The sequence below is a fragment of the Pyxicephalus adspersus genome, chromosome 6, assembly GCF_032062135.1.
Source record: "Pyxicephalus adspersus chromosome 6, UCB_Pads_2.0, whole genome shotgun sequence".
NCBI classification, from domain to species: domain Eukaryota; kingdom Metazoa; phylum Chordata; class Amphibia; order Anura; family Pyxicephalidae; genus Pyxicephalus; species Pyxicephalus adspersus.
The window spans coordinates 31947444-31969267 of record NC_092863.1 but is presented as its reverse complement, the minus strand read 5'-3'; the positions used below and the strand labels follow the sequence as shown (position 1 = coordinate 31969267).

At 34.4% G+C, this 21824-nt stretch overlaps 1 gene segment (V, D, J or C); it reads left to right on the top strand.

Annotated features, from left to right (window-relative positions):
* Positions 1 to 489: 489 nt before the first annotated feature.
* Positions 490 to 9437, top strand: LOC140333460 (Ig heavy chain C region, membrane-bound form-like). The segment is given in 5 exon segments: positions 490 to 695; positions 3146 to 3466; positions 4648 to 4968; positions 5608 to 5937; positions 9076 to 9437. Coding segments are annotated over 4 exon segments (978 nt in total).
* The last annotated feature ends 12387 nt before the right edge of the window (positions 9438 to 21824 follow it).

The following is a 21824-nucleotide window of genomic DNA, read 5'->3' as shown; positions in this document are numbered from 1 at the left end:
ACTTACCTTTCTCCCACAATTCCAATATTTGTATCCTTCAGTGAAATGGAGCCATCTCCCAAGGAAGGGTATAGTACTTTAAGTTGAAATGGGTGGTGATGGATACATTTGCTTTGCCTAAAAGGCACTTTTCTTTTTAGTTTTATGTATGCACTGATAGCACCAAGTCCTCCAAATATTGTTATACCTACAGCACATACTTTCGGCATACTGTGTTTGTTTGAATGTGTCTGTTACCCTTTGTTACCCTGTGAGAGACATCTCATTATAGTTGACACAACAAAATGTGAATGACTGTAGAAATGGATTAACAATACTTAATCATTACATAGTGTAGGTTTTGCTGTTTAGACAAACATTTCAGAATGACTACGTGGCTCTAATCATTTTCTTTATTGTAGATCAAATAACCCCTCCTAAAGTCTATGTCGTACTCAGATCTGTGAGTGAAAGAGTTAGCAAAGGAGGTTGCTATGTGCATTGATTTAATCCAGAACCAGTGGTTGTGTCATGGAGGACATCCTCTGGGGATACACTGCCTGAAGTAACTAATATTCCCATCACCATATCTAAAAATCCACCCCGTTACAGCCTTTTCAGCACAATCACTATCAACGATGACGAGGGGAACAAGAAGAATTACAGTTGTACCGTGAGGCATTTTTCCAGCATTACCCAGAGAACTATACCTACACGTAAGTAAACACCATATTGTAATCCAAACCCTAAGGTATGTAAAAGGAAAATTAACATATATTGAGTATTCAGGCAGAGTTCCTTTCTAGATCATAAATAACATTTGGCTCATGATGACAATAGAACATCCTACTGGATTCTGACTGTTCTATACTGGTTGCAGTATTGAAACACAAGTAGGAGTCCTTACATTTTTCCTTCCCAAAATACACTAATCTCCAGCAAATGAATGCAACACAGGAAAGATCACTGTCAAAATAACTCATATATATGTATTGTGCATACAGTTAGGTTTTTAAATAATTAGACAGAGACAACTTTTCTCTAATTTTGGTTCTGTACATTACCAAAATTAATTTTAAATGAAACAACTCAGATGCAGTTGAACTGCACACTCTCAGATATAATTCAGTGGGTTAAAAAAGATTGGATAAAAATGTGAGGAACTAAAGCCTTTTTTAACACAATCACTTCATTTCAGGGGCTCAAAAGTAATTGGACAAATTAAAAAGCTGAAAATTAAATCTTCATTACTAATACTTGGTTGAAAACCCTTTGCTGGCAATGACAGCCTGTAGTCTTGAATTTACAGACATCACCAGATGCTGGGTTTCCTCCTTTTTAATGCTCTGCCAGGCCTTTACTGCAGCGGCTTTCAGTCGCTGTTTGTTTGTGGGCCTTTTTGTCTGAAGTTTAGTCTTCAACAAGTGAAATGCATGCTCAATTGGGTTCATATCAGGTGACTTGGCCATTCAAGAATATTTTACTTCTTTCCTTTATTAAACTCCAGGGTTACTTTGGCTGTATGTTTTCGGTTATTGCCCATCTGTATTATGAAACACCTCCCAATCAATTTGACTGCATTTAGCTGGATTTGAGCAGACTGTATGCTTCTGAACACTTTAGAATTCACTCGGCTGCTTCTGTCCTTTGTCACGTCATCGAAAAACACTAGTGTCCCAGTGCCACTGGCAGCCATGTACGCCCAAGCCATCACACTGCCTCCGCCATCTTTTACAGTTGATGGTATGCTTGGGATCATGAGCTGTTCCATGCCTTCTCCATAATATTTTCTTGCCATCATTCTGGTAAAGGTTGATCTTGGTTTCTTCTGTCCAAGGAATGTTTTTCCAGAACTGTTGTGGCTTTTTTAGATTTTTTTTAGCAAAGTCCAATCTAGCCTTTCTATTCTTGAGGCTTATGAGTGGCTTGCACCTTGCAGTGCACCCTCTGTATTTACTTTCATGCAGTCTTCTCTTTATGGTAGACTTGGATACCGATACACCTACCTCCTGGAGAGTGTTGTTCACTTGGTTGGCTGTTGTGAAGGGTTTCTCTTCACCATAGAAATGATTCTGCAATCATCCACCACTGTTGTCTTCCGTGGACCTCCAGGTCTTTTGGCGTTGCTGAGTTCACCTGAGTTCACTCCTAATATTGTAGCAATTTTTCGGATGGGTTTTTTCTGTTTTTGCAGGTTAAGGATGGCTTGTTTCACCTGCATAGAGAGCTCCTTTAACCACATGTTGTCTGTTCACAGCAAAATCTTCCACATACAAGCCCCACATAAAAGACCCAGATCAACTCTAGGTCTTTTATCTGCTTAATTGATAATGACATAACAATGGAATTGCCCACACCAGCCCATGAAATAGCCTTTGGGTAATTGTCCAATTACATTTGAGCTCCTAAAATGAAGTGATTGTGTAAAAAAAAGCTTTGGTTCCTCACATTTTTTGCAATCTTTTGTTCAACCTACTGAATTAAAGCTAAAAGTCTGCAGTTCAACTGCATCTGAGTTGTTTTATTTAAAATTAATTGTGGTAATATACAGAGCCAAAATAAGAAAAAAAAATGTCTCTGTTCAAATATTTATGGACCTAACTGTATGTACAAATCTGGAGGGTATTGAGGTTTGATATATACATAAGATGTAGCATTATAATATTTTGGCTTTATATCTTATATCTATATTTATATTGTACCAGATACATAACAAAGGTGTGCTGAATTTAGAATATATTTTTCAAAAATTCCAATACAAAAATAGTGATTTAGGTGGTAATTTATTGGTTTATGTGACATACATTTCAGTTAAGGCTTCATGTTACAGTTATGAAGAACATGAAAATCTGATTTAGAAATGTTGCCTTCCTCAAATGAATGAGAGATATAGTAACAAAACAAATAATTTTTGTAAACCGCTTAACAGAAAGTAGTATGAGCAGACAAATCATCAATCAAAAAAAATTTATTAGGTTTAACTGATGGACTTTGATGTTCTTAACTTTGGCTATTTTTTTGGTTAACTGTTTTTAAGTTAATTTATTCATTTAATTAACATTTTTGGGATAATGTATGTTAATTATGCCATAATAAAGGTAAATATTACTTGAACTACACAAATTGGTGGTGGCCTACTCTCCTTCCATTTTATTGCATCCATTAGGTCGTATTGAACATCCAGAAGCACCAGCTGTATCAATCCTACAAGAATCCTGCTTCAGCAACACCAATGACCAAGTAGCACTGACTTGCCAAGGGAATAATTTAACCTCTCAGTACGCCTCAATAAAATGGTTCATGAATGAGAGGGAGACAACTCTTTCACAAGACCTAGTTCACCTGTGGAACTCCAACAACCTTTATGCTCTTCAGAGCACGGTGAGCATCAATATGGCACAGTGGAACAATGGTGTTCGTGTTAAATGTCAAGTGACAGACGCAAAAACAGGCAAATCTGGTGAAGCTTTAGCTAGGAAATGCTCAGGTATGGAATCTGCCTCTTTGCTTACTTTTATAATCTATATGACATAAACATATTTAAAATGTAACTTAAGCCAAACCTTTTTTTAATATTTGGGATAGTTGGAGAATATATATCTAGAGTGGGGAATGATGATCAGCCCAGTCAGAATTTTTTCTGTTTGTGCCTACATTAGGTTAATTTGTTGTGGAGACAGTAGGTAATCCTTACTTTGGAGAGATCTCCTCTCAATTGCTAATGTTCTATTTTTCTATGTTCTAATTTCTAAACTAATGTTCTAATTTACAGAACAGTAAATGAAAATAAATTTTCTTAATACAGAATCCAAAGGCAAGGGCATTCCCAAAAAAATGTCTTTTATTTTCCACTATATTCTGTGTAATACACATTAATAAATGCTCAGTTTCGTTTGATCAGAAATATACTAAAGGAAACTGTAGAACCAGTATAACAGTCCAAGCGATCCAATCTTTATGAAACATCAAAATAAGATGAATATTTGGAAATCAAATCTGGTTCTCTGTGGTTTATTTTGTGATACAAACAATGCTTCAAGCTGCCTACCCTAAGTTATTGTTACTAGTGTTGGTGTTCGAATTTGGGTTGTCCTTATTTTCAACCCAAATCTGGCTGGATAGACCCGACCAGAAAAAAAAGAGGCTTTAATGTTAAAGTAATTTATTGAATGTGTGTGATTTGTGTAACTAACCTTTATCTTTTTACAGGTTATCCCACAATGACAGGATGATTCCCACAGCTGTACAGCCGTGGGAATCCTCCTGTCAGTGTGGGATTCTGGGCACACGAACTGGTCACACGAACAATTTCGCCCTTTTCGATCGAATAGCTGTCAAATCGAATAGTGAGATATTTGACCAACACTAATTGTTACCTCTGGCAGGCTTCCTTTACCATAAACTACACTTCGGCTTAAAAGTTAAAAGTGTTAAACCCAATCTGCTCACTTTTCCACTATTTTTAAAACAGGGAATCTGACATTCCCTCAAACATTCCCTGGTGGGAATCAACTACCACTATTAAAACACATGGACCTGGAACATTGCCATGAGGAAATGTTTGAGGGAAAGTTGATTTTATGTTTTATAATAGAGCCTTAAAGGCTTTTCCTTTTATGATGTGCTTTTCAAAAATAGGCAAGTTTCATTGTTTTTTTTTCCCAACAGACAGCTGTTTGGGAATAGAAGTGATGATGTTACCTCCCACTATTGAGGATCTCTATGTTCATGAAACTGCCCGTATAGCTTGTGTGGCATACAATCTGAAAGAGGCAACGGGTTATGAATTCCAATTTGAATACCCAGGAGCACATGATAGTTTGGATAATCATACAGAGGACTGTCAGCCCTACGAAAATGACACATACAGTGTGACCAGTATCCTCACTGTGACCCCTGAGACCTGGCAATCACATACCGAATTCAATTGCATTTTTAAAATGACGGGACTTTCTAATCCAGTCCATAGAACAATTTCCAAGAAAACAGGTAAGCTTCAAATATATTTTATATTTTTTAGATCATATTTTGATGGAAAAAAAATTTTAGAAGCTATAAATATATGTTTTGAAGATTCCTGATAGATTCCTGATATCAGTAGAATAGGCAGTGTTGTAAAATTTACTTATGCCCCGACTGCAGTAAAAATACTAAAATACTCAGAGATTGAGATGAGTCTTCTGTTTCCAAAAATTTTGGCTGCAGTTGTACTGTGAAAGGATAGTACAAAACGATATAGGATCAGGTAGCTTTCAGAGTAGTGCTGTTTAGAGCACACAGGATAATCAATAAAAGGTTTTGTGATTTAGAGTAGTATCTTTTACATTTGTAGAGATTCTATTTGCTTTCTATTTGCTTTTCAAATTTTGTTTTGGAACCAAAACCTGGTAAATGCAAGTAATCTGGCAACTTTATTATTCTCAATTCACCAAAATACAGTCCATGCATACAAGGCTTCCTTGAAAAATTGTTGCTAAAGGTGACAAGCACGAAAGCAGTGGTCAAAGTGTATAAGTCTTATCAAAATTCAAAGATTTTTGAAGGCAATATCAGCAAAAAGTCAATGATTTATTTGGATATAAAATTTAAGGAATTTTAGGAATTTTAAAAAAGTATTTTCTGTTGCAGAGACAAAGATGAAGGTACCAAGAATTGCAGTATTCCCACCACCTCAAGAGGACATAGCCGAAGACGAAAACTGTACCTTAACATGTGTAGCTTATGACTTTTATCCTCCAGAAATTTTTATTGGCTGGACAGAAAATAACGGCGAAGTCTTCAAAGATGAACATGTCAAGAGTGAACCAAAACAATACAATGGAAACCTGAGCTATTCTGCAAGCAGTTTATTGAAAGTTCCTTGCGATAAATGGAAACAAGGCAACAGATATAGCTGTGTATTGGGCCACGAAGCCAACTCTCTGAAATTTATCAAAAAAGATATTGACAAAAATTCTGGTAATCCAACAAAGGTTAATGTGTCTCTTGTCATGTCTGACACCACCTTGTCTTGTTCATAAGAGTGTTATGTGCATAGCCCTCCACTTTTCTTTTCCTCTTTTTTTTTTTTTTTTTTTTTAGAAAAGAAATGTCCATAATTCACTTCCAAAAAAATGAATGTCCCATTCTCTGTATTGTCTGAGTTTTGTGTTCCATTTTCCCAAATACAGGTTCTCCTAGAATGTACTTGCGATTTTGTTGAGACAAAAATGTGAGGACTGTATTTGTAAATGAACTCATTTTATTTTGCAATAAATATAATGATACATCTTACAGGCTTGCTGCCTATATAGTTTTGCTTAATAAATTTAAATATTTTTTTCAAATCACTTTAAAATTAGTTTAGAGTATATTTCTGGTCTTTTCAAATGTGATAAATAAATAACATAGTATAAATAACAATGTATGATAATTCTTAGCAAATAAATATTCATTGGCATTTTTCAACGCATTAAGATGACATCTCTGCTTATTGTGCACTATTGTCTTTGGTACTGGTATTTGGTATAGGAGTGGGAAATCTTTGCAGGATGGGTTATCCAGAATTAGATTTTAAGCAGAAGAGTAGGTATGATTATTAGTTTACATCAATATCAAGAAGAATAACATTATTTTTGGGAGTTAATAAGTCAAGTATAAGCCATATACATCACAAATACGAAAGAAGGAGTAAATTTCTCTTCATTTCTCCAGAATTAGAAATTTCCCTCCTAACACAAAACCTCCTTTGATGACAACAGTCATCAAAATAAGTGTAACAGTTAGAAGATATCCCACATCTTCTGGTCCACAGATTACCATAACATTTTAGATTTTCCAATCGCTTCCTGTTGTAGTGAGATTGGTCATCTAATCCTATAGTAGAATAATTAAAGTAGTTAAACCTCCCTAGAATATTTGCAGCAATAAAAATATGACAGAGGTTGTAGCCATACCTTATTGTTATCAAAAGCTATAAAAATAGCTTTAACTACACTGTAATAAACATTATATACGTTGTTTTGTATTATTTTAAAAATGGAGAGCAGACAATACAGAAGCAGTATTGTAAATGAATCACCCCAATGAACAGTACATTCATTAAGGGTTAATATCTTCACTTTAAAATAATTCCAAATACTTGAAATTATGAGGGGAAAAAACACTCCACCCAAAAAATAGATGATGTTATTGTTGTTAGATTGAATCACATGCTGGCTACCAATATTTCTTAGAATCCTAAAGCCAAAATGCTTTATTAGATTTGTTCTTTCCAGTAGGCTTATAAAGCCAAGAAAGATTGATTTTCTATATTGATGAAATATTTAAGTAATTTATTTAATTTAAAATCATGTTACAAATTAATACAAAGACACAAGAAGGCTACCAGCCACCGAATTTCCAATTCTTTACAGCCAGTCCAGCTATGACTCTGTATAGCTGGATATAATTGTTTTCTGGCTCAGAAAGCAACTTAACTATAAATGATAAGTGAACTTCTAAAATGTCTTTTTTCTCCCGCTGCAGCCACTTGCTTTATTTCTATCCTACTGCCATTCTTTCAAAAGTGCAGTGGATTCCCAAAGGCTTCACTACAATGTCATTTCACTTTTAAGTACACAGTATGCAGTATGTATGAAATACAGATATGTTAAATGTAAAGATGTCTTAGCTGATATATCACACAAAGAGCCATAATCACTGTGATCAACTTACTACTCACAATAAATCCTGCAGTGTTACAATACTACTGCAATACTTAAGAAATCACCATGATTTCTTGCACTAAGCACTCGGAAAGATAGGAGGAAGCAGCTTAGATGCCACAAGCTCATTGGTTGTACTTTATGGTAGGGAGTTCTCAGCAGACAAGTGTAAACCATGCAGCCGCCCTAACTGTCCAAATTATAACCATATGTTGTAAAGTTTCTGTATTACCCACTACACTTTACTTTAACAATAATTTTAACACTAAAAAGGATGCCCTAACCTCTTCCACCACTTAACCATTTAGCTAATTTAGTCATTAGAAATTCCTTTCTCACTTTCACTTCACTATCTTGCTTAAAGCCGTCAACCAATATTAACGCACCCAGCGAATCCTGCGCTATCTTTATTTCATGGGTTCTCTGTTATGTCCTACTCCACCAGCTTCTTTCTTCTTGATGATACAGCCCAATCTTACACTGCTCATGTGTGAGATCAGATGTTGTGTCTACCAACAGGTCCTCCAAATGCTGATCTCACTCTACGCATGTGTCAGATTATGCACTCATTCATTTACATTTGAGGAACTTTCCTTGCACAATATGAGGCATGCGCAGAAGGAGCAGCCTAAGATTGCCAGCAGATATGTAATGCAAGTATCTCAAAAGACTACATGTTCCCCCTTCATTCTTTATCATTAAAGATGTGAAAAAATAAAAACAAATATAGAAAAAAAGTTATTGAATAAAAAACAAAAAAACGTTTTGAACAGGTTCATTAGGAAAAAAAAAAAAAAAATTAAACAAATGGGACATGAAAATATTCTAAATCATTATGTAAAATGGAAAACAACTCAATTAAACGATTTTATTTATTGATGTTAGGTCTGCTTTAACTTTGAACCTCACTTGGTCACCTTCTAAAATGAAACACTAAGCTTACCCTCAGTCTTAAACAAGGCCAACACTAATCAAATCTTACCCTAACACTAAAATAATCCTGTATTCTCTATATGCATTCACTGGCAGTCAGGTTTCAGTGCCAAGATTTAATGATCTAGCAGCCCATAGGTGCTGGGTGCAATGTATTATGCAAAAGGAACAAACAAAAAAGACTGTAATGACTATGAATGTGACTAAAAGCACATTAAAAGCCTGCTACTGTGTTCATATTTTTAGTCTGAAAATGCAAATTGTGGCAATTGTAACAACTGTAAATTATGATTCTCATAAACAGGTTAGCTTTATCATTTCTTCTCATTTACTCATGGTGTTTTTTGAACTATTGGCCTTATGTGTTTGTGCTTAGTTAGATGTTAAAATGTTAAAAAGAGGATATATAAAATATCCTGAAAACTATTGGGAAAGTTACTTTAAATCACAAATGCTAACATATATGTATCTCATTCAGCGTGTTGCAGATACCTAATCGAGGATGAAGAAGGAGAGGACAGTGATAATCGGTGGGAAGTAGTCACAACATTTATGTCATTTTTCGTTCTAAGCCTGATTTATAGCGTCACTGTAACTTTATTTAAGGTAAGAAAGTGAAACACCATGTGAACCATAAGACCCCAGTCTGGTGTCCCTTATTAAAGGGATGGGGGGAAATTCTAAAAGAGGCTGTAAAATAATATTCCTGCTATGCCCACAAGTCATTCTGGGCTGAGTTGCAGTCACTGAAGGTATTCTCTAAAATGAAAGACAAATAGTTCTCAAATGTAACTGAAGGACATTAAGAGCCAATCCACAACTGCGGACTTGTAAACGGAGAAGAGGGCTGAGAAGGAAGTGAAGGGTGAGTATAGTGCAAATTACATCAGTCCTAGACATAAACAAGTATGTAACACTTGGTGTAATGCTAGAAAGTTTTCCTAAACCTTATAAAAAGTGTTTGTAGACTTGTTTACTATTATTTTGCCTCACTTTTTTGTACTTGGATTATTTGGAAATTAGGACAGAGCCATTTTTAACAGGTTCATTTATGAAAAAAAAATCTAAACAAATGTGACATGAAAATATTCTAAATCATTTACCTCATATTATTAGTTTTAGGGGTGTTCCCCATTCAATAATATAAGTTTTAGTAAAACATATTTCAAACCTATAAAATGTGATAATTCTTGGACATCTTTCCTGCAGGTAAAATGACATACCAAGGAACATCTACAATCCAAGTATCTAGATGCAAGAAAAACTGAAGAATAAACATCTGATCATGTTTTCCTATAGTAAACCTTATGATTTAACAATACACATATGTGTCTCATCTAATTAAGGATCTACTAAATTATACTTCGCTGTCTGTGTTGTTACACATTTATCTAGACCATTGTCTCTGTCATCTTTAATTTATCCAGTTGTCTTTTGCGGTCTTGTTGCATTTCAACATTGAGAGTTTTAGTACTAAAACGTATCACCCAACTTTACAGCAATAAATGCATCGGCAACAAGAATGCAAGTGAAGGCATGGTTGCCAGCCTGCAAATTTGTTCTGGGGCTGTAACTCAGTTATGCAGGAAGAACATCAGTATTAAATCTTTACAAATGGCAACTTCAAATAGTTCAGCACACTGCAATACTGGTTCTATTTAAAGGTAAACCATATTAAAGCAGAACTATCCATAAAAAAAAGAAAGAAAAAAAAACTTGCCTTTGTCCCTTCTCAGTCCTGGTCCAGACGCTATCCCATCTTCCTTTTTTGTTCCGGACTGGACACCAGGTGCCCCCATTTTCATCTAGATTTTGATTTCGTACGTCACCCAATATCACACTGTGTAAGATCAAATATTTTTACATATTTATACAGGAGTCTTCAGGTTTCCTATTCTGCCCTTCAAATTAAAAAAATATTTAAAAAAAAAACATTTTTTTTTTATACTTTTCATATATAGTAAAAAACGTGGCAATAAGTCCACTTTAACAATTAAAATCACATAATACTCAGTATTTTAAAGTGTCTATTGTACATTCTTCTGTCCCTACTAATCCTCAAATTTTTCTTTTTATTATTAGATTATTATTATTTTTATTTTATTATTATTATTATTATTTTTCTTTATATTATTAGAGTTTGTGTTAGCCTCCTATCAGGGAGCCAAGCCACTCTCAACATGGCTGACAGTGGCTCCTAAAAGAAGTCCTAGGGCCATTGCAGACCTGATTGACTATAGCTCTGTTATGCAAACTCAACTGCAGTAGTTCACTATGTATCTGGGAGCAGCTAACTAATGCAATTTTTCACTGCAAGTGTGAAAGGGGTCTTACTGTACAAGAGCAGCTGCACATCCTGCCCCAAATGTATACTATATAACCATGTCCCCTTAATTTAGTAGGGGGTTGGAAGGAGTGCTGGTGTGGTCAGAAGACCAACTCTAATTTATAGTAAAATGGCAAAAGGAATGGAGGAGCTCAGCTATGAGCAGAGATTAGCTGAACTGAATCTATTCATCTTGCGAAGAGAAGTTTAAGGGGGGATATGATCATCCTGTATAAATATTTAAATGGTCCATATAGAGAACTCTCTTCCCCATTATTCACTTTGAGATCATTACAAAGAACAAGAGGGCACTCTTTGTATCTGGATGAAAAGAAGTTTAATCTCTGGATAAGGAAAGGATTCACTGTAAGGTCTGTAAAAATGTGGAATTGGCCCCCTCAGGAAGTAGTTTCAGCAACTACTGTAGATTGCTTTCCAGAAAAAGCTGGATGTTTTTCTAGAAGCACAGAATATACCCAAGTATAAAGGGTTTAAAAGTAAAGATAACAGAGACTGTTGATCCAGGGAACATCCGATTGCCTCATGGAATCTGGAAGGAATTTTTTTCCCCGTTGAAACAAATTGTACCATGGTTTTTTTTTTTCCTTTCTCTGGACCAACTATGTCTTAGAGGGTTTTATATCTGGTATATGTTTATTTCCCTAGTAGTTGAAAACGATGGATTTATGTCTTTTTTCAACCTAACCTACTATGTAGCTATGAAAAACTACATTTAGATGTTGTCCAAATACAACAGTGTGTTTTGTTTTTAATAACGTCACAACTTTTATTGAGAATTCACTTTAGTTCTAGTTGGCTATTAGCTAATATTGTAGTGACCCAGAACTCCAGTGGTCTGACACAACCACGCACTCCTCTGTACTCAGGGAGCATGAACAGTGCCCATTATTCTAGCAAAAGGCAGCTTAGCACTGTTCAGCAGTGACAAAAATTACTATAAAATTAATAATGTCACATTTATTTCTCGTTATACAGCCAAAAAAAAAGTAGGCAGTAATTGGGCTTTATGTACACTTACCCCCTCTAGTGCCTTGTGAGTGCAACCAGGGCCAGCATTATTTTTCACAGACACAGATGCAGTGTAGTATAGAGTGGTGCTAAACCACAGACAATGAATGCTTGCTTTTCTATCCTGAGGCCACTACAATAATATGTTTTAGTACTTTAACATACTTATATATTTTTTTATATTGATCAAAATTTAAAGTACTAATTTCAATATATGTAATTCCACATAATTACCAAAAACTTTCCTCTTTTTATGATATATAGACTAGTTGATAACCCGGCATTGTCCAGGTATTTATTTATTGCAATCTTATATTATACAGTAAAGGAATCAAATAAAGCTAAAGTGATTTCCTTGTCTACGGCATAGTTCACCCCAGCCCTTTTTTTGGGGGCGGGCCGCAGACCATGCGTGATTATTCCTCCCGGCACAATTTTAGCAGCTCTGAACGGACAGCGGAGAGGCTGCTCTGCTCGCTCCATTCTCAGCAGATAAGAGCTGATAGCTGATTAGAGCCGGGCAGAGTGAGAAAAGCACAGCACAGCCATGAAGAGATCGGGACACAGGCTGTCCCTCACCCATTTCATAGCTGTGCCGAGTCTTTTGGGAAAAAAAAACCCACATTGTGTAAACAATGTCTCCGCCCAGTAGGCGTGTGTAATGGCATCATCGAAGCAGTGTGTGTATAAATGCTGCATGTCACATTCCTCAGCCTTACAGCTCCCCGTGTATAAACCTTCATATCCCCTAAACTGTATGTCATAATGACTTGAAATTTTCAGGGTGCACAGGGAACACTTATAGTTAGCACCATTCACAATTTTTACCACCCCAGCTTTTACAAATTTCATGATATGGGAATCAGAATTGTAAAATCTTGTGAAAATACAACATTGGGGTTGCAGTATTAAAAGCAAGTGCGCCTTGGAGTCCTAAATTAAAAATGCAAATTGGGGACCCCCCGGGGTCACTTATATAGAAAGGAGCATTGGGGAAGGGCCCCTAAATTTATACTTATCTCTCACAAATCTATAACCGTCATACTATGTTACCCCATCTGCTTCTCTTCTTTGAACCCCAATTTCTTAGAATGGTAGGGTGTACAAAGCCAAAAATGTAGGTGCAGTGGGGGGACACCTTACGATAACCGCCCACACTAAAATTTCATTACTTTGGCAAACGCACTCCCCTTTTATACAATACTGCCCACTTCTAACACATGAACACCAATTTCTCTGGAATGGGGAGGCGTAGGAAACTGAAAATGCGTGGGGAACGTCTGTGGATAACACCCCCTAAATTTTTATCACAGTGGCATCATTAGAACATAAAAAACTTTGCCTATCAAAATGAAATTGGGGTTTAGGTACTGGTAGGGTAAGTCATGGGTAACAGGGCAGCGTGTTTTGATGTAATGATGCCATGCTGATGAAAGTTTGGGGGTGTTAGCCACAACTGTCCCCCACTTGCACCTATGATTCTGTTTATCTGCACCTCTCTCTTCTAGAGAAATTAGGGTTCAAGGTAGGGAAGCGGACAGTTTGATGGGCAGAGGTTTTTTTGTTCTAATGATGCCATGCTAATTACATTTTAGGGGTTCATATATCTGTTCCCCACTTGCACCTACATTTTGAGTTTCTTGCACCTCACCATTTCAGATAAATTGGGGTTCAAAGAACAGAAGCAGAAGGGACAGCATAGTATTACAATTATAGTTTGATGAAAGGTACTTAAAATATTTAAGGGGCCACGCCAATGCTTCCTGCTATGTAAGTGGCCCCAGGGGTTCTTAATTTGCATTTTCAATTTTTGGCTCCTAGGCGCACTTTCTTATAAACCAGCAACCCAAATGCTCAATTTCCACAAGTTTTAAAACTCCTGAGAGTCTCCTGTGTACCCTAAACATTTCGGGTAATTACAACTAACAATTTAGGAGATCTAAAGGGCATTTTTTTACTGCTAATGTGAACTAAGCCTAATTTTGTTAGGCCACATTGATCACAATATTACACTAAAACAAAGGATTACACTATTAAAACATGGAGTTCTAGTGAGTTGGATTAAAATACACAGCACTGGACTGTTAGGGCATAATTAAAAAAAATGGAAAAATGGTACACTCTAACAAGCCAGGCATTAGAAAGTTGGAACAAAATATAGGGTGTGGTAGAGCACTGACACAATAGCAGGGGTTACTGGATACCTATGGCATAAATCCAATTTTATAAATATAGATTTATATAGCTCTGACATATACCATAGTTCTGTACAATGAAACACTGAGCTAGACCCATCAGTTCTATGTACAGAGGAGCTGACACTCTAATTTTCCCCCACAGTCACACACTATTAATATATATTTTTATACCTCTGACATATACCACAGTGCTGTACAAAGATCAGCAGTGTCATATGTCAAGCAGGTTTGGTTTAATTTGGTCTCTATGTGTTTCCTAGTGATCACCAAATATAGCTCTGACATATACCACAGCGCTGCATAAAGATCAGCTGTGCACTCACATGAGTCTGAGTCATATGTCCAGCAATTTTGGTTTAAATGTCCTGATGCGTTTTAGATTGATGACATCTACACATACATACATACATACATCCAAATATAGCTCTGACATATAGCACAGCGCTGTACAAGATGACTGGTGCACTTACATGAGTCTCAGTCATATGTATGGCAAGTTTGGTTGAAATGTCTCCATGCGTTTCCTAGTGATCAGCGGTGCACTTACATGAGTCTGAGTATGTCTAGCAAGTTTGGTTGCAATGTGTTGATGCGTTTCCTAATGATGGTGGAACATAGCAAGTTTGGTTGAAATGTCTTCATGCGTTTTCAAGTGATAATGGAACATACACACATACACACACACATACATAAATACATCAATTTCTTTATTTATAGATGATTGCCCAAGATTGAGAATCATCAGAGGTAAAGTAAATAGTAGAAAATAAAGGAGCTTGTGTTAAAGGAAAGTTAACAAAGAAGTAAGGTAATCTTACTCAAATCAACAGTAAGGGCCAATTCTCAGGATTGATATCAGAAATTTTTGGGACCCATACTAGGCTACATTCCTGTGGCCCACTGCCACATCGTCTAAAAATTCAAGTAATGCAAAAGTCAAGCCCTTTTCATCAGGGCCTGGTACAGAAGTACACCTTGCTTCCACCCCTAATGGTGGGTCTGCCCATTCTAGTATAGCAATGTGCGTTGAAAAGTATGTTTTGTCACACAATACAGCAACATGTGTGCAGTGGTGGGTGCTATTTATTTTTGAATGGCTTCCCAACACATTGACCGGTAGTATCTGGGATATGTTTACTTCCCTAGTGGTTGAATTTGATGGACTTATGTCTTTTTTCATCCTGATTTACTATGTAACTATGGTAGTGCCCAACAGAAAAGGAAACACACACATGGCATGTGCTTCATTAAGTGTCCATTTTTTGGGATCAGTATAGTGTGCTTTTGTCACATTCCAAATGAATTGTGTGCCTTAACATAGCATACTAGTAATGTGCATAATGCAGGGTTTTATGTTAACAAAGGCACATTGGTGCAGTGTGTACTTTGTACAGGCAAAAAGACTATGCAAAAAAAAATAAAGAATCATTTATGTTAAGATAAGGCTATGCAAGCATGGATCTAGAAGAGCCTAAAAGTTGTTTTTGTCACAAATTACAGCTTTTTTAAGTGCAGTAAATGCATAGTAGTTGTTCTCTTTTTTGTGATTTCTCATTTTGCAAGTACAAGTACTCAGATAATGATTTTTAATTTGATTTTGAGATTCCATATATATTTCATAATTCCAGATTTGTGACTCAGATAATGTTCAAATAGGACATCATAACAGCCAGGAAAAAAAAATTATCAAAAGGAGGGCATCAGTGACAGCCATATACTTTAAAAGCTTTTGCACTGAATTGGTATTTTCTGGGCTATATAGTTTGATGCTAGTCAAAACAAGAACATTCTTTTAACATTATAATATTATCAAAGCAGTGCAACTAAAGTGCTACAACTGAAAAGCCAACAAATCATGGTGCCTTTAAGACATGCTCATATTTGGCATATGTTTTATCTCTATAAACAATACAACATACAAATAACAGGCTATGAATTCTATGACCCTAAAAGCAACAACACTTTTATGTATATATAGATCACAACAACTTCTGTAAACATGCAGTAACTATGCCCTCATACTTCCTATTATCTGAATACTTTGCGTTTTACAGTACCAAAGCTGAAAAATGAATTTTAGATGCATCACATCTGCTTATGACACAACACAATATTGTTCATGAAAATAATGGTAATGGGACTTGAAGTAAACAATGCAGCAAGTTGATAAATCTATATTGTACACTTTCATTAAACCTTTAAACATATGGATTGGTCTAACTTCATTCTGCTTACCATCACACTCTTTTCTATCTTTTATCCTGCTTACAAAAACTGCAAACACTACCATCCCCAGTCTTTACCCTACATCCTCTCTTACACCTATTATTTATCCTGTTTTCTACATATTTTATTACACCTATTCCTTATACTGTGTTCTACATATTACATTACATCTATTCCTGATACTGTGTTCTACATATTCCATTACACCTATTCATTATGTTTTGTTCCAAATATTTCATGATATCCATTCCTTATACTGTGTTCTAAATATTACAATACACCTATTCTTTATGTTTTGTTCCACATATTTAATCACACCTATTACTGATACTGTGTTTTACATATTTCATTATACGTATTCCTTATACTTTGTTCTACATATTTCATTACACCTAGTTTTTACTGTGATCTACATATTACATTACATCTATTCCTGATACTGTCTTCCACCTATTCCATTACACCTATTCTTTATGTTTTGTCCAAATATTTCATGATATCTATTCCTTATACTGTGTTCTACATATTACAATACACCTACCCTTTATGTTTTGTTCTACATATTTAATTACACCTATTCCTGATACTGTGCTTTACATATTTCATTGCATCTATTTTTTTATACTATGTTCTATATATTCCATTACATCTATTCCTTATACTGTGTTCTACATATTTCATTACATCTGTTCCTTAGACAGTGTTCTACATATTTAATTACACCTATTCCTTATACTGTGTTCTTGTTCTACATATTTCATTACATCTGTTCCTTAGACAGTGTTCTACATATTTAATTACACCTATTCCTTATACTGTGTTCTACATATTTCATTACACATATTCCTTATACCGTGTTTTACATATTCCTCTACACCTATTCCTTATACTTTGTTCTACATATTTCATTACACCTATTTTTTATACTGTGTTTTACATATTGCATTACAACTGTTCCTTTTACTGTGTTCTACATATTTAATTACACTGATTCCTTTTTACTGTGTTCTACATATTGCATTAAAACTTTCCTTATACTGTGTTCTACATAATAAATTACATCTATTCCTGATACTGTGTTCTACATATTTAATTACACCTATTCCTTATACCGTGTTCTACATATTTAATTACATATATTCCTTTAACTGTGTTCTACATATTTCATTACATCTATTCCTGATACTGTGTTCTACATATTGCCGTACATCTGTTTCTTATACTGTGTTCTACATATTTAATTACACATATTCCTTTTACTGTGTATTCTACATATTTCATTACATCTATTTCTTTTACTGTGTTCTATATTTTTCATTACACCTATTCCTTATACTGTGTTCTCCATATTACATTACACCTATTCCTTATACTGTGTTCTACATATTTCATTACACCTGTTCCTTATACTGTGTTATACATATTAATTACACCTATTCCTTATACTGTGTTCTACATATTTAATTACACATATTCCTTATACTGTGTTCTACATATTTAATTACACCTATTCTTTATATTGTGTTCTACATATTTTATTACACATATTCCTTTTACTGTGTTCTACATATTTCATTACGCCTATTCCTTATACTGTGTTATACATATTTATTTACACCTATTCCTTATACTATGTTATACATATTTAATTACACATATTCTTTATACTGTGTTCTACATATTTAATTACATATATTCCTTTTACTGTGTTCTACATATTTCATTACACCTATTGCTTATAGTGTGTTCTACATATTTCATTACATTTATTCTTGATACTGTGTTCTACATATTGCACTACATCTGTTCCTTATACTGTGGTATACATATTTAATTACACATATTCCTTATACCGTGTTCTACATATTCCTCTACACCTATTCCTTATACTTTGTTCTACATATTTCATTACCCCTTTTTTTTATACTGTGTTTTACATATTGCATTACAACTGTTCCTTATACTGTGTTCTACATATTTATTACACCTATACCTTTTAATGTGTTCTACATATTTCATTACACATATTCCTTATACTGTGTTCTACATGTTGCATTAAAACTTTCCTTATACTGTGTTCTACATATTACATTACATCTATTCCTGATACTGTGTTCTACATATTGCAATTACATCTGTTCCTTATAATGTGTTCTACATATGTAACTAAACCTTTTTTTTATACTGTGTTCTACATATGTAATTACACCTGATCTTTATACTGTGTTCTACATATTCCATTATACATATTCCTTATAGTGTGTTCTACATATTACATTACATCTATTCCTGATACTGTGTTCTACATATTACATTACATCTGTTATATATACTGTGTTCTACATATTTAATTACACCTATTCATTATACTGTGTTCCACAAATTTCATTACACATATTCCTTATAGTGTGTTCTACATATTTCATTACATTTATTCTTGATACTGTGTTCTACATATTGCATTATATCTGGTACATATACTGTGTTCTACATATTTAATTACACCTATTCTTTATACTGTGTTCTACATATTTCATTACACCTATTCTTTATACTGTGTTCTACATATTTCATTACACATATTCCTTATAGTGTGTTCTACATATTTTATTACAATTATTCTTGATACTGTGTTCTACATATTGCACTACATCTGTTCCTTACACTGTGTTATACATATTATTATATTTTTAAAAATCAATTCCATGTTTTCTGGATCACCCAGTTCACTTCTGAAAGTTTATTCTCTCCAGCCTTGGAGAGCTTTCATAAATCAGGGCCCAGGTATTTTTTAAGTAATAAACCTAACATTCAATTAAACATTTTCTGGTAGAGAATCATTTACTGCAATTGAAACACTTCTTAACCAGAAGAAGTGTTTAATGAAATACTTCATGAGGTCAGCTTAGGCATATGCCACAAAAAATGACCTTCCCATTAGGATATTGTTTATTAACTCTGAAGACAATTACAGAATAGCACTGAAGAATAATTTATCTTAAGAAAAATGTAAAAACTAGTAATAGGTACAGATCTGAATGAATTTTGTAAACTATTATGAAATTTACTGTTTCAATGTGTGTGACTCAAATATACAGTAACTGTATCTGAATATTAAAAATATTATAAATATTATACTTTTTTACACTTCACTCTCACTGTTAAAAGTGTCTGCAATACATGTTTTACATTGCATATTGATTTCAGTGTTGCAAGGTTATGGTTTTAATTACTGATGTCTGAATTATACAAGTTCTATGGCTATCATTTGTAGACAAAGCATTGACTGAATCTAACTAAACCTAGAGTTATCAGGAATCAAACGCATGGGTTGTCAACACACATATATTTAATTTACCCGATAGGAACCAGTTTTCTGCATACCAGTATCTGCTAGTATGGGCACAAACTGATTCAATTAAAGGAGCATTTTTAAACCTGCAAATGTGCTTGATAATAAAAAGCATTGGAATTTTTATTTCAGACACAACAACACCATAGGGTCTATTCATAAAGCATTAAATCTGACCGAAACATTTCCCAGGTGTGAGAATGTTTCTAGTCCATGTATTTTCAATGGTAGTGATTGACTTTCCATGTTTTAGTGAATGGTGGATTCATTGCCTAATAAATAGACCCATATGTAAAAATACAAAGCATCACAAAGCAGCCTATTAATTTAAAATTTGTAATAAGTCTGCAAATCACTAGGAGGTAACAGATAAGAAAACTGTGGCTGTACCCAACTCTACATTATAGTCTATACTGGTATCTAGACAGTAATTGTAAAATATGTATTTTTCCTTTTTGAACACAGTTGTATCATATGTGTGTATACTAACTGCATGTGTGTAAATGCATCAAGGCTTCAGATAAATAAACGCATGCATTGCCAAGGATGCAAAGTGATCTCACTTTACTTTGTTAATGCACATTCATGCTCTTTTTTAACATTTATTTTGATGACAAATAAAAACACTAAATAATCATTGTTGTCATTTTTCCACAATAATAATATTAATTTAACAGCCATTTTGGTTACTTTATGAAACAAAGAGTGATAGATAGATAGATAGATAGATAGATAGATAGATAGATAGATAGAGAGGGCCTGATTTATTAAAGCTCTCCAAAGCTGGAAAGGATACAATTTCATCAGTGAAGCTGGGTGATCCAGCAAACCTGGAGTGGATTTCCTAAAAGTAATTTGCTATTTGTTAGCAACATTGATAGATTACATGGTCCATAATTTGTAGACCCCTGATTATCTCACTTGTATGAGCTTGTTGGACATCATATTCAAAACCACAGACATTAATGTGGAGTTGTCCATCTTTTGCAATGCAACATCCTCCTATATTCTAGAAATTCTTTCAATGACATTGTTGACTGTGTAAAACAGGTGTGGCCATTTAGCCAAAAGTACATTTGTAAGGTCAAGTACTGATGTTGGGTGAAGAGAACCAACTGGCATTTCATCAATAGTTGTCAGTAGGGTTAAAGTCAAGGTTTTTTTAAAGTCCATATTAGTTATTCTTTATTAAATGCATTAAAAGATGTCTTTATAGATCTGGTTTTTGCCATGTTTTAGGAAAGGCCTTTTCCAACCCAAACTGTTGCCACGAGGCTGGAAGTGAACAATTGTCTAAAATGTCTTTGTTTTAATTTACCATTCAGCAAACTTCAAACTTGGTACGCTTTGGTCAAGTATTTACATGCCTATGGCCATATTATATAGATGTGATGACCAAGTGTCGAAAAACAATGTTTGGCCAAGATAGATAGATAGATAGATAGATAGATAGATAGATAGATAGATTAAATGGCTTAACTCCTGTAAACAGAACACCTGCAACTGCTAATTTGCAAACTAGTTTCAATAAAAATAACCAGAATCTATTTCTAAACTTGAGACTATCCACCTGGTTTCAGATGAACATCATGTGAAACTAAAAAGCACTGAAGTACATCATAACATAACCTTAAACATATTTTCATTTATTTTTTTAATGTTCTTGACTTTTACATTACATTTATTTGCAGCTGTTTATGTACATGAGAAGACTCAAAACTCTTTTTCAATTGTTTTGGCATGTAATATAATGTAACATTAACAAGTACGGAGTTTATAATACAAAGTGTATAACAGAATAACAAGACATGTAAAATAAAATGTAGGTCGATAAATATTGTCAAATGCAAAAAACATTTTTTTACTATATAGTCATATACAATAGACATAACATGATAACAGTGGACTTATTAGTTTATTGGAATTATCTCGTAAATACTACTATCTGTTTGCACATATTACTGCATTAAAGTAATATTTTTCCTAATAACACAGCATGTGTTGCATTTTATTAGGACAATATTTAGTACCCTATTCATGTATCCGCTATAACATTTACATAATTGGCTAAAATAGCTACCTAAATGTACATAATA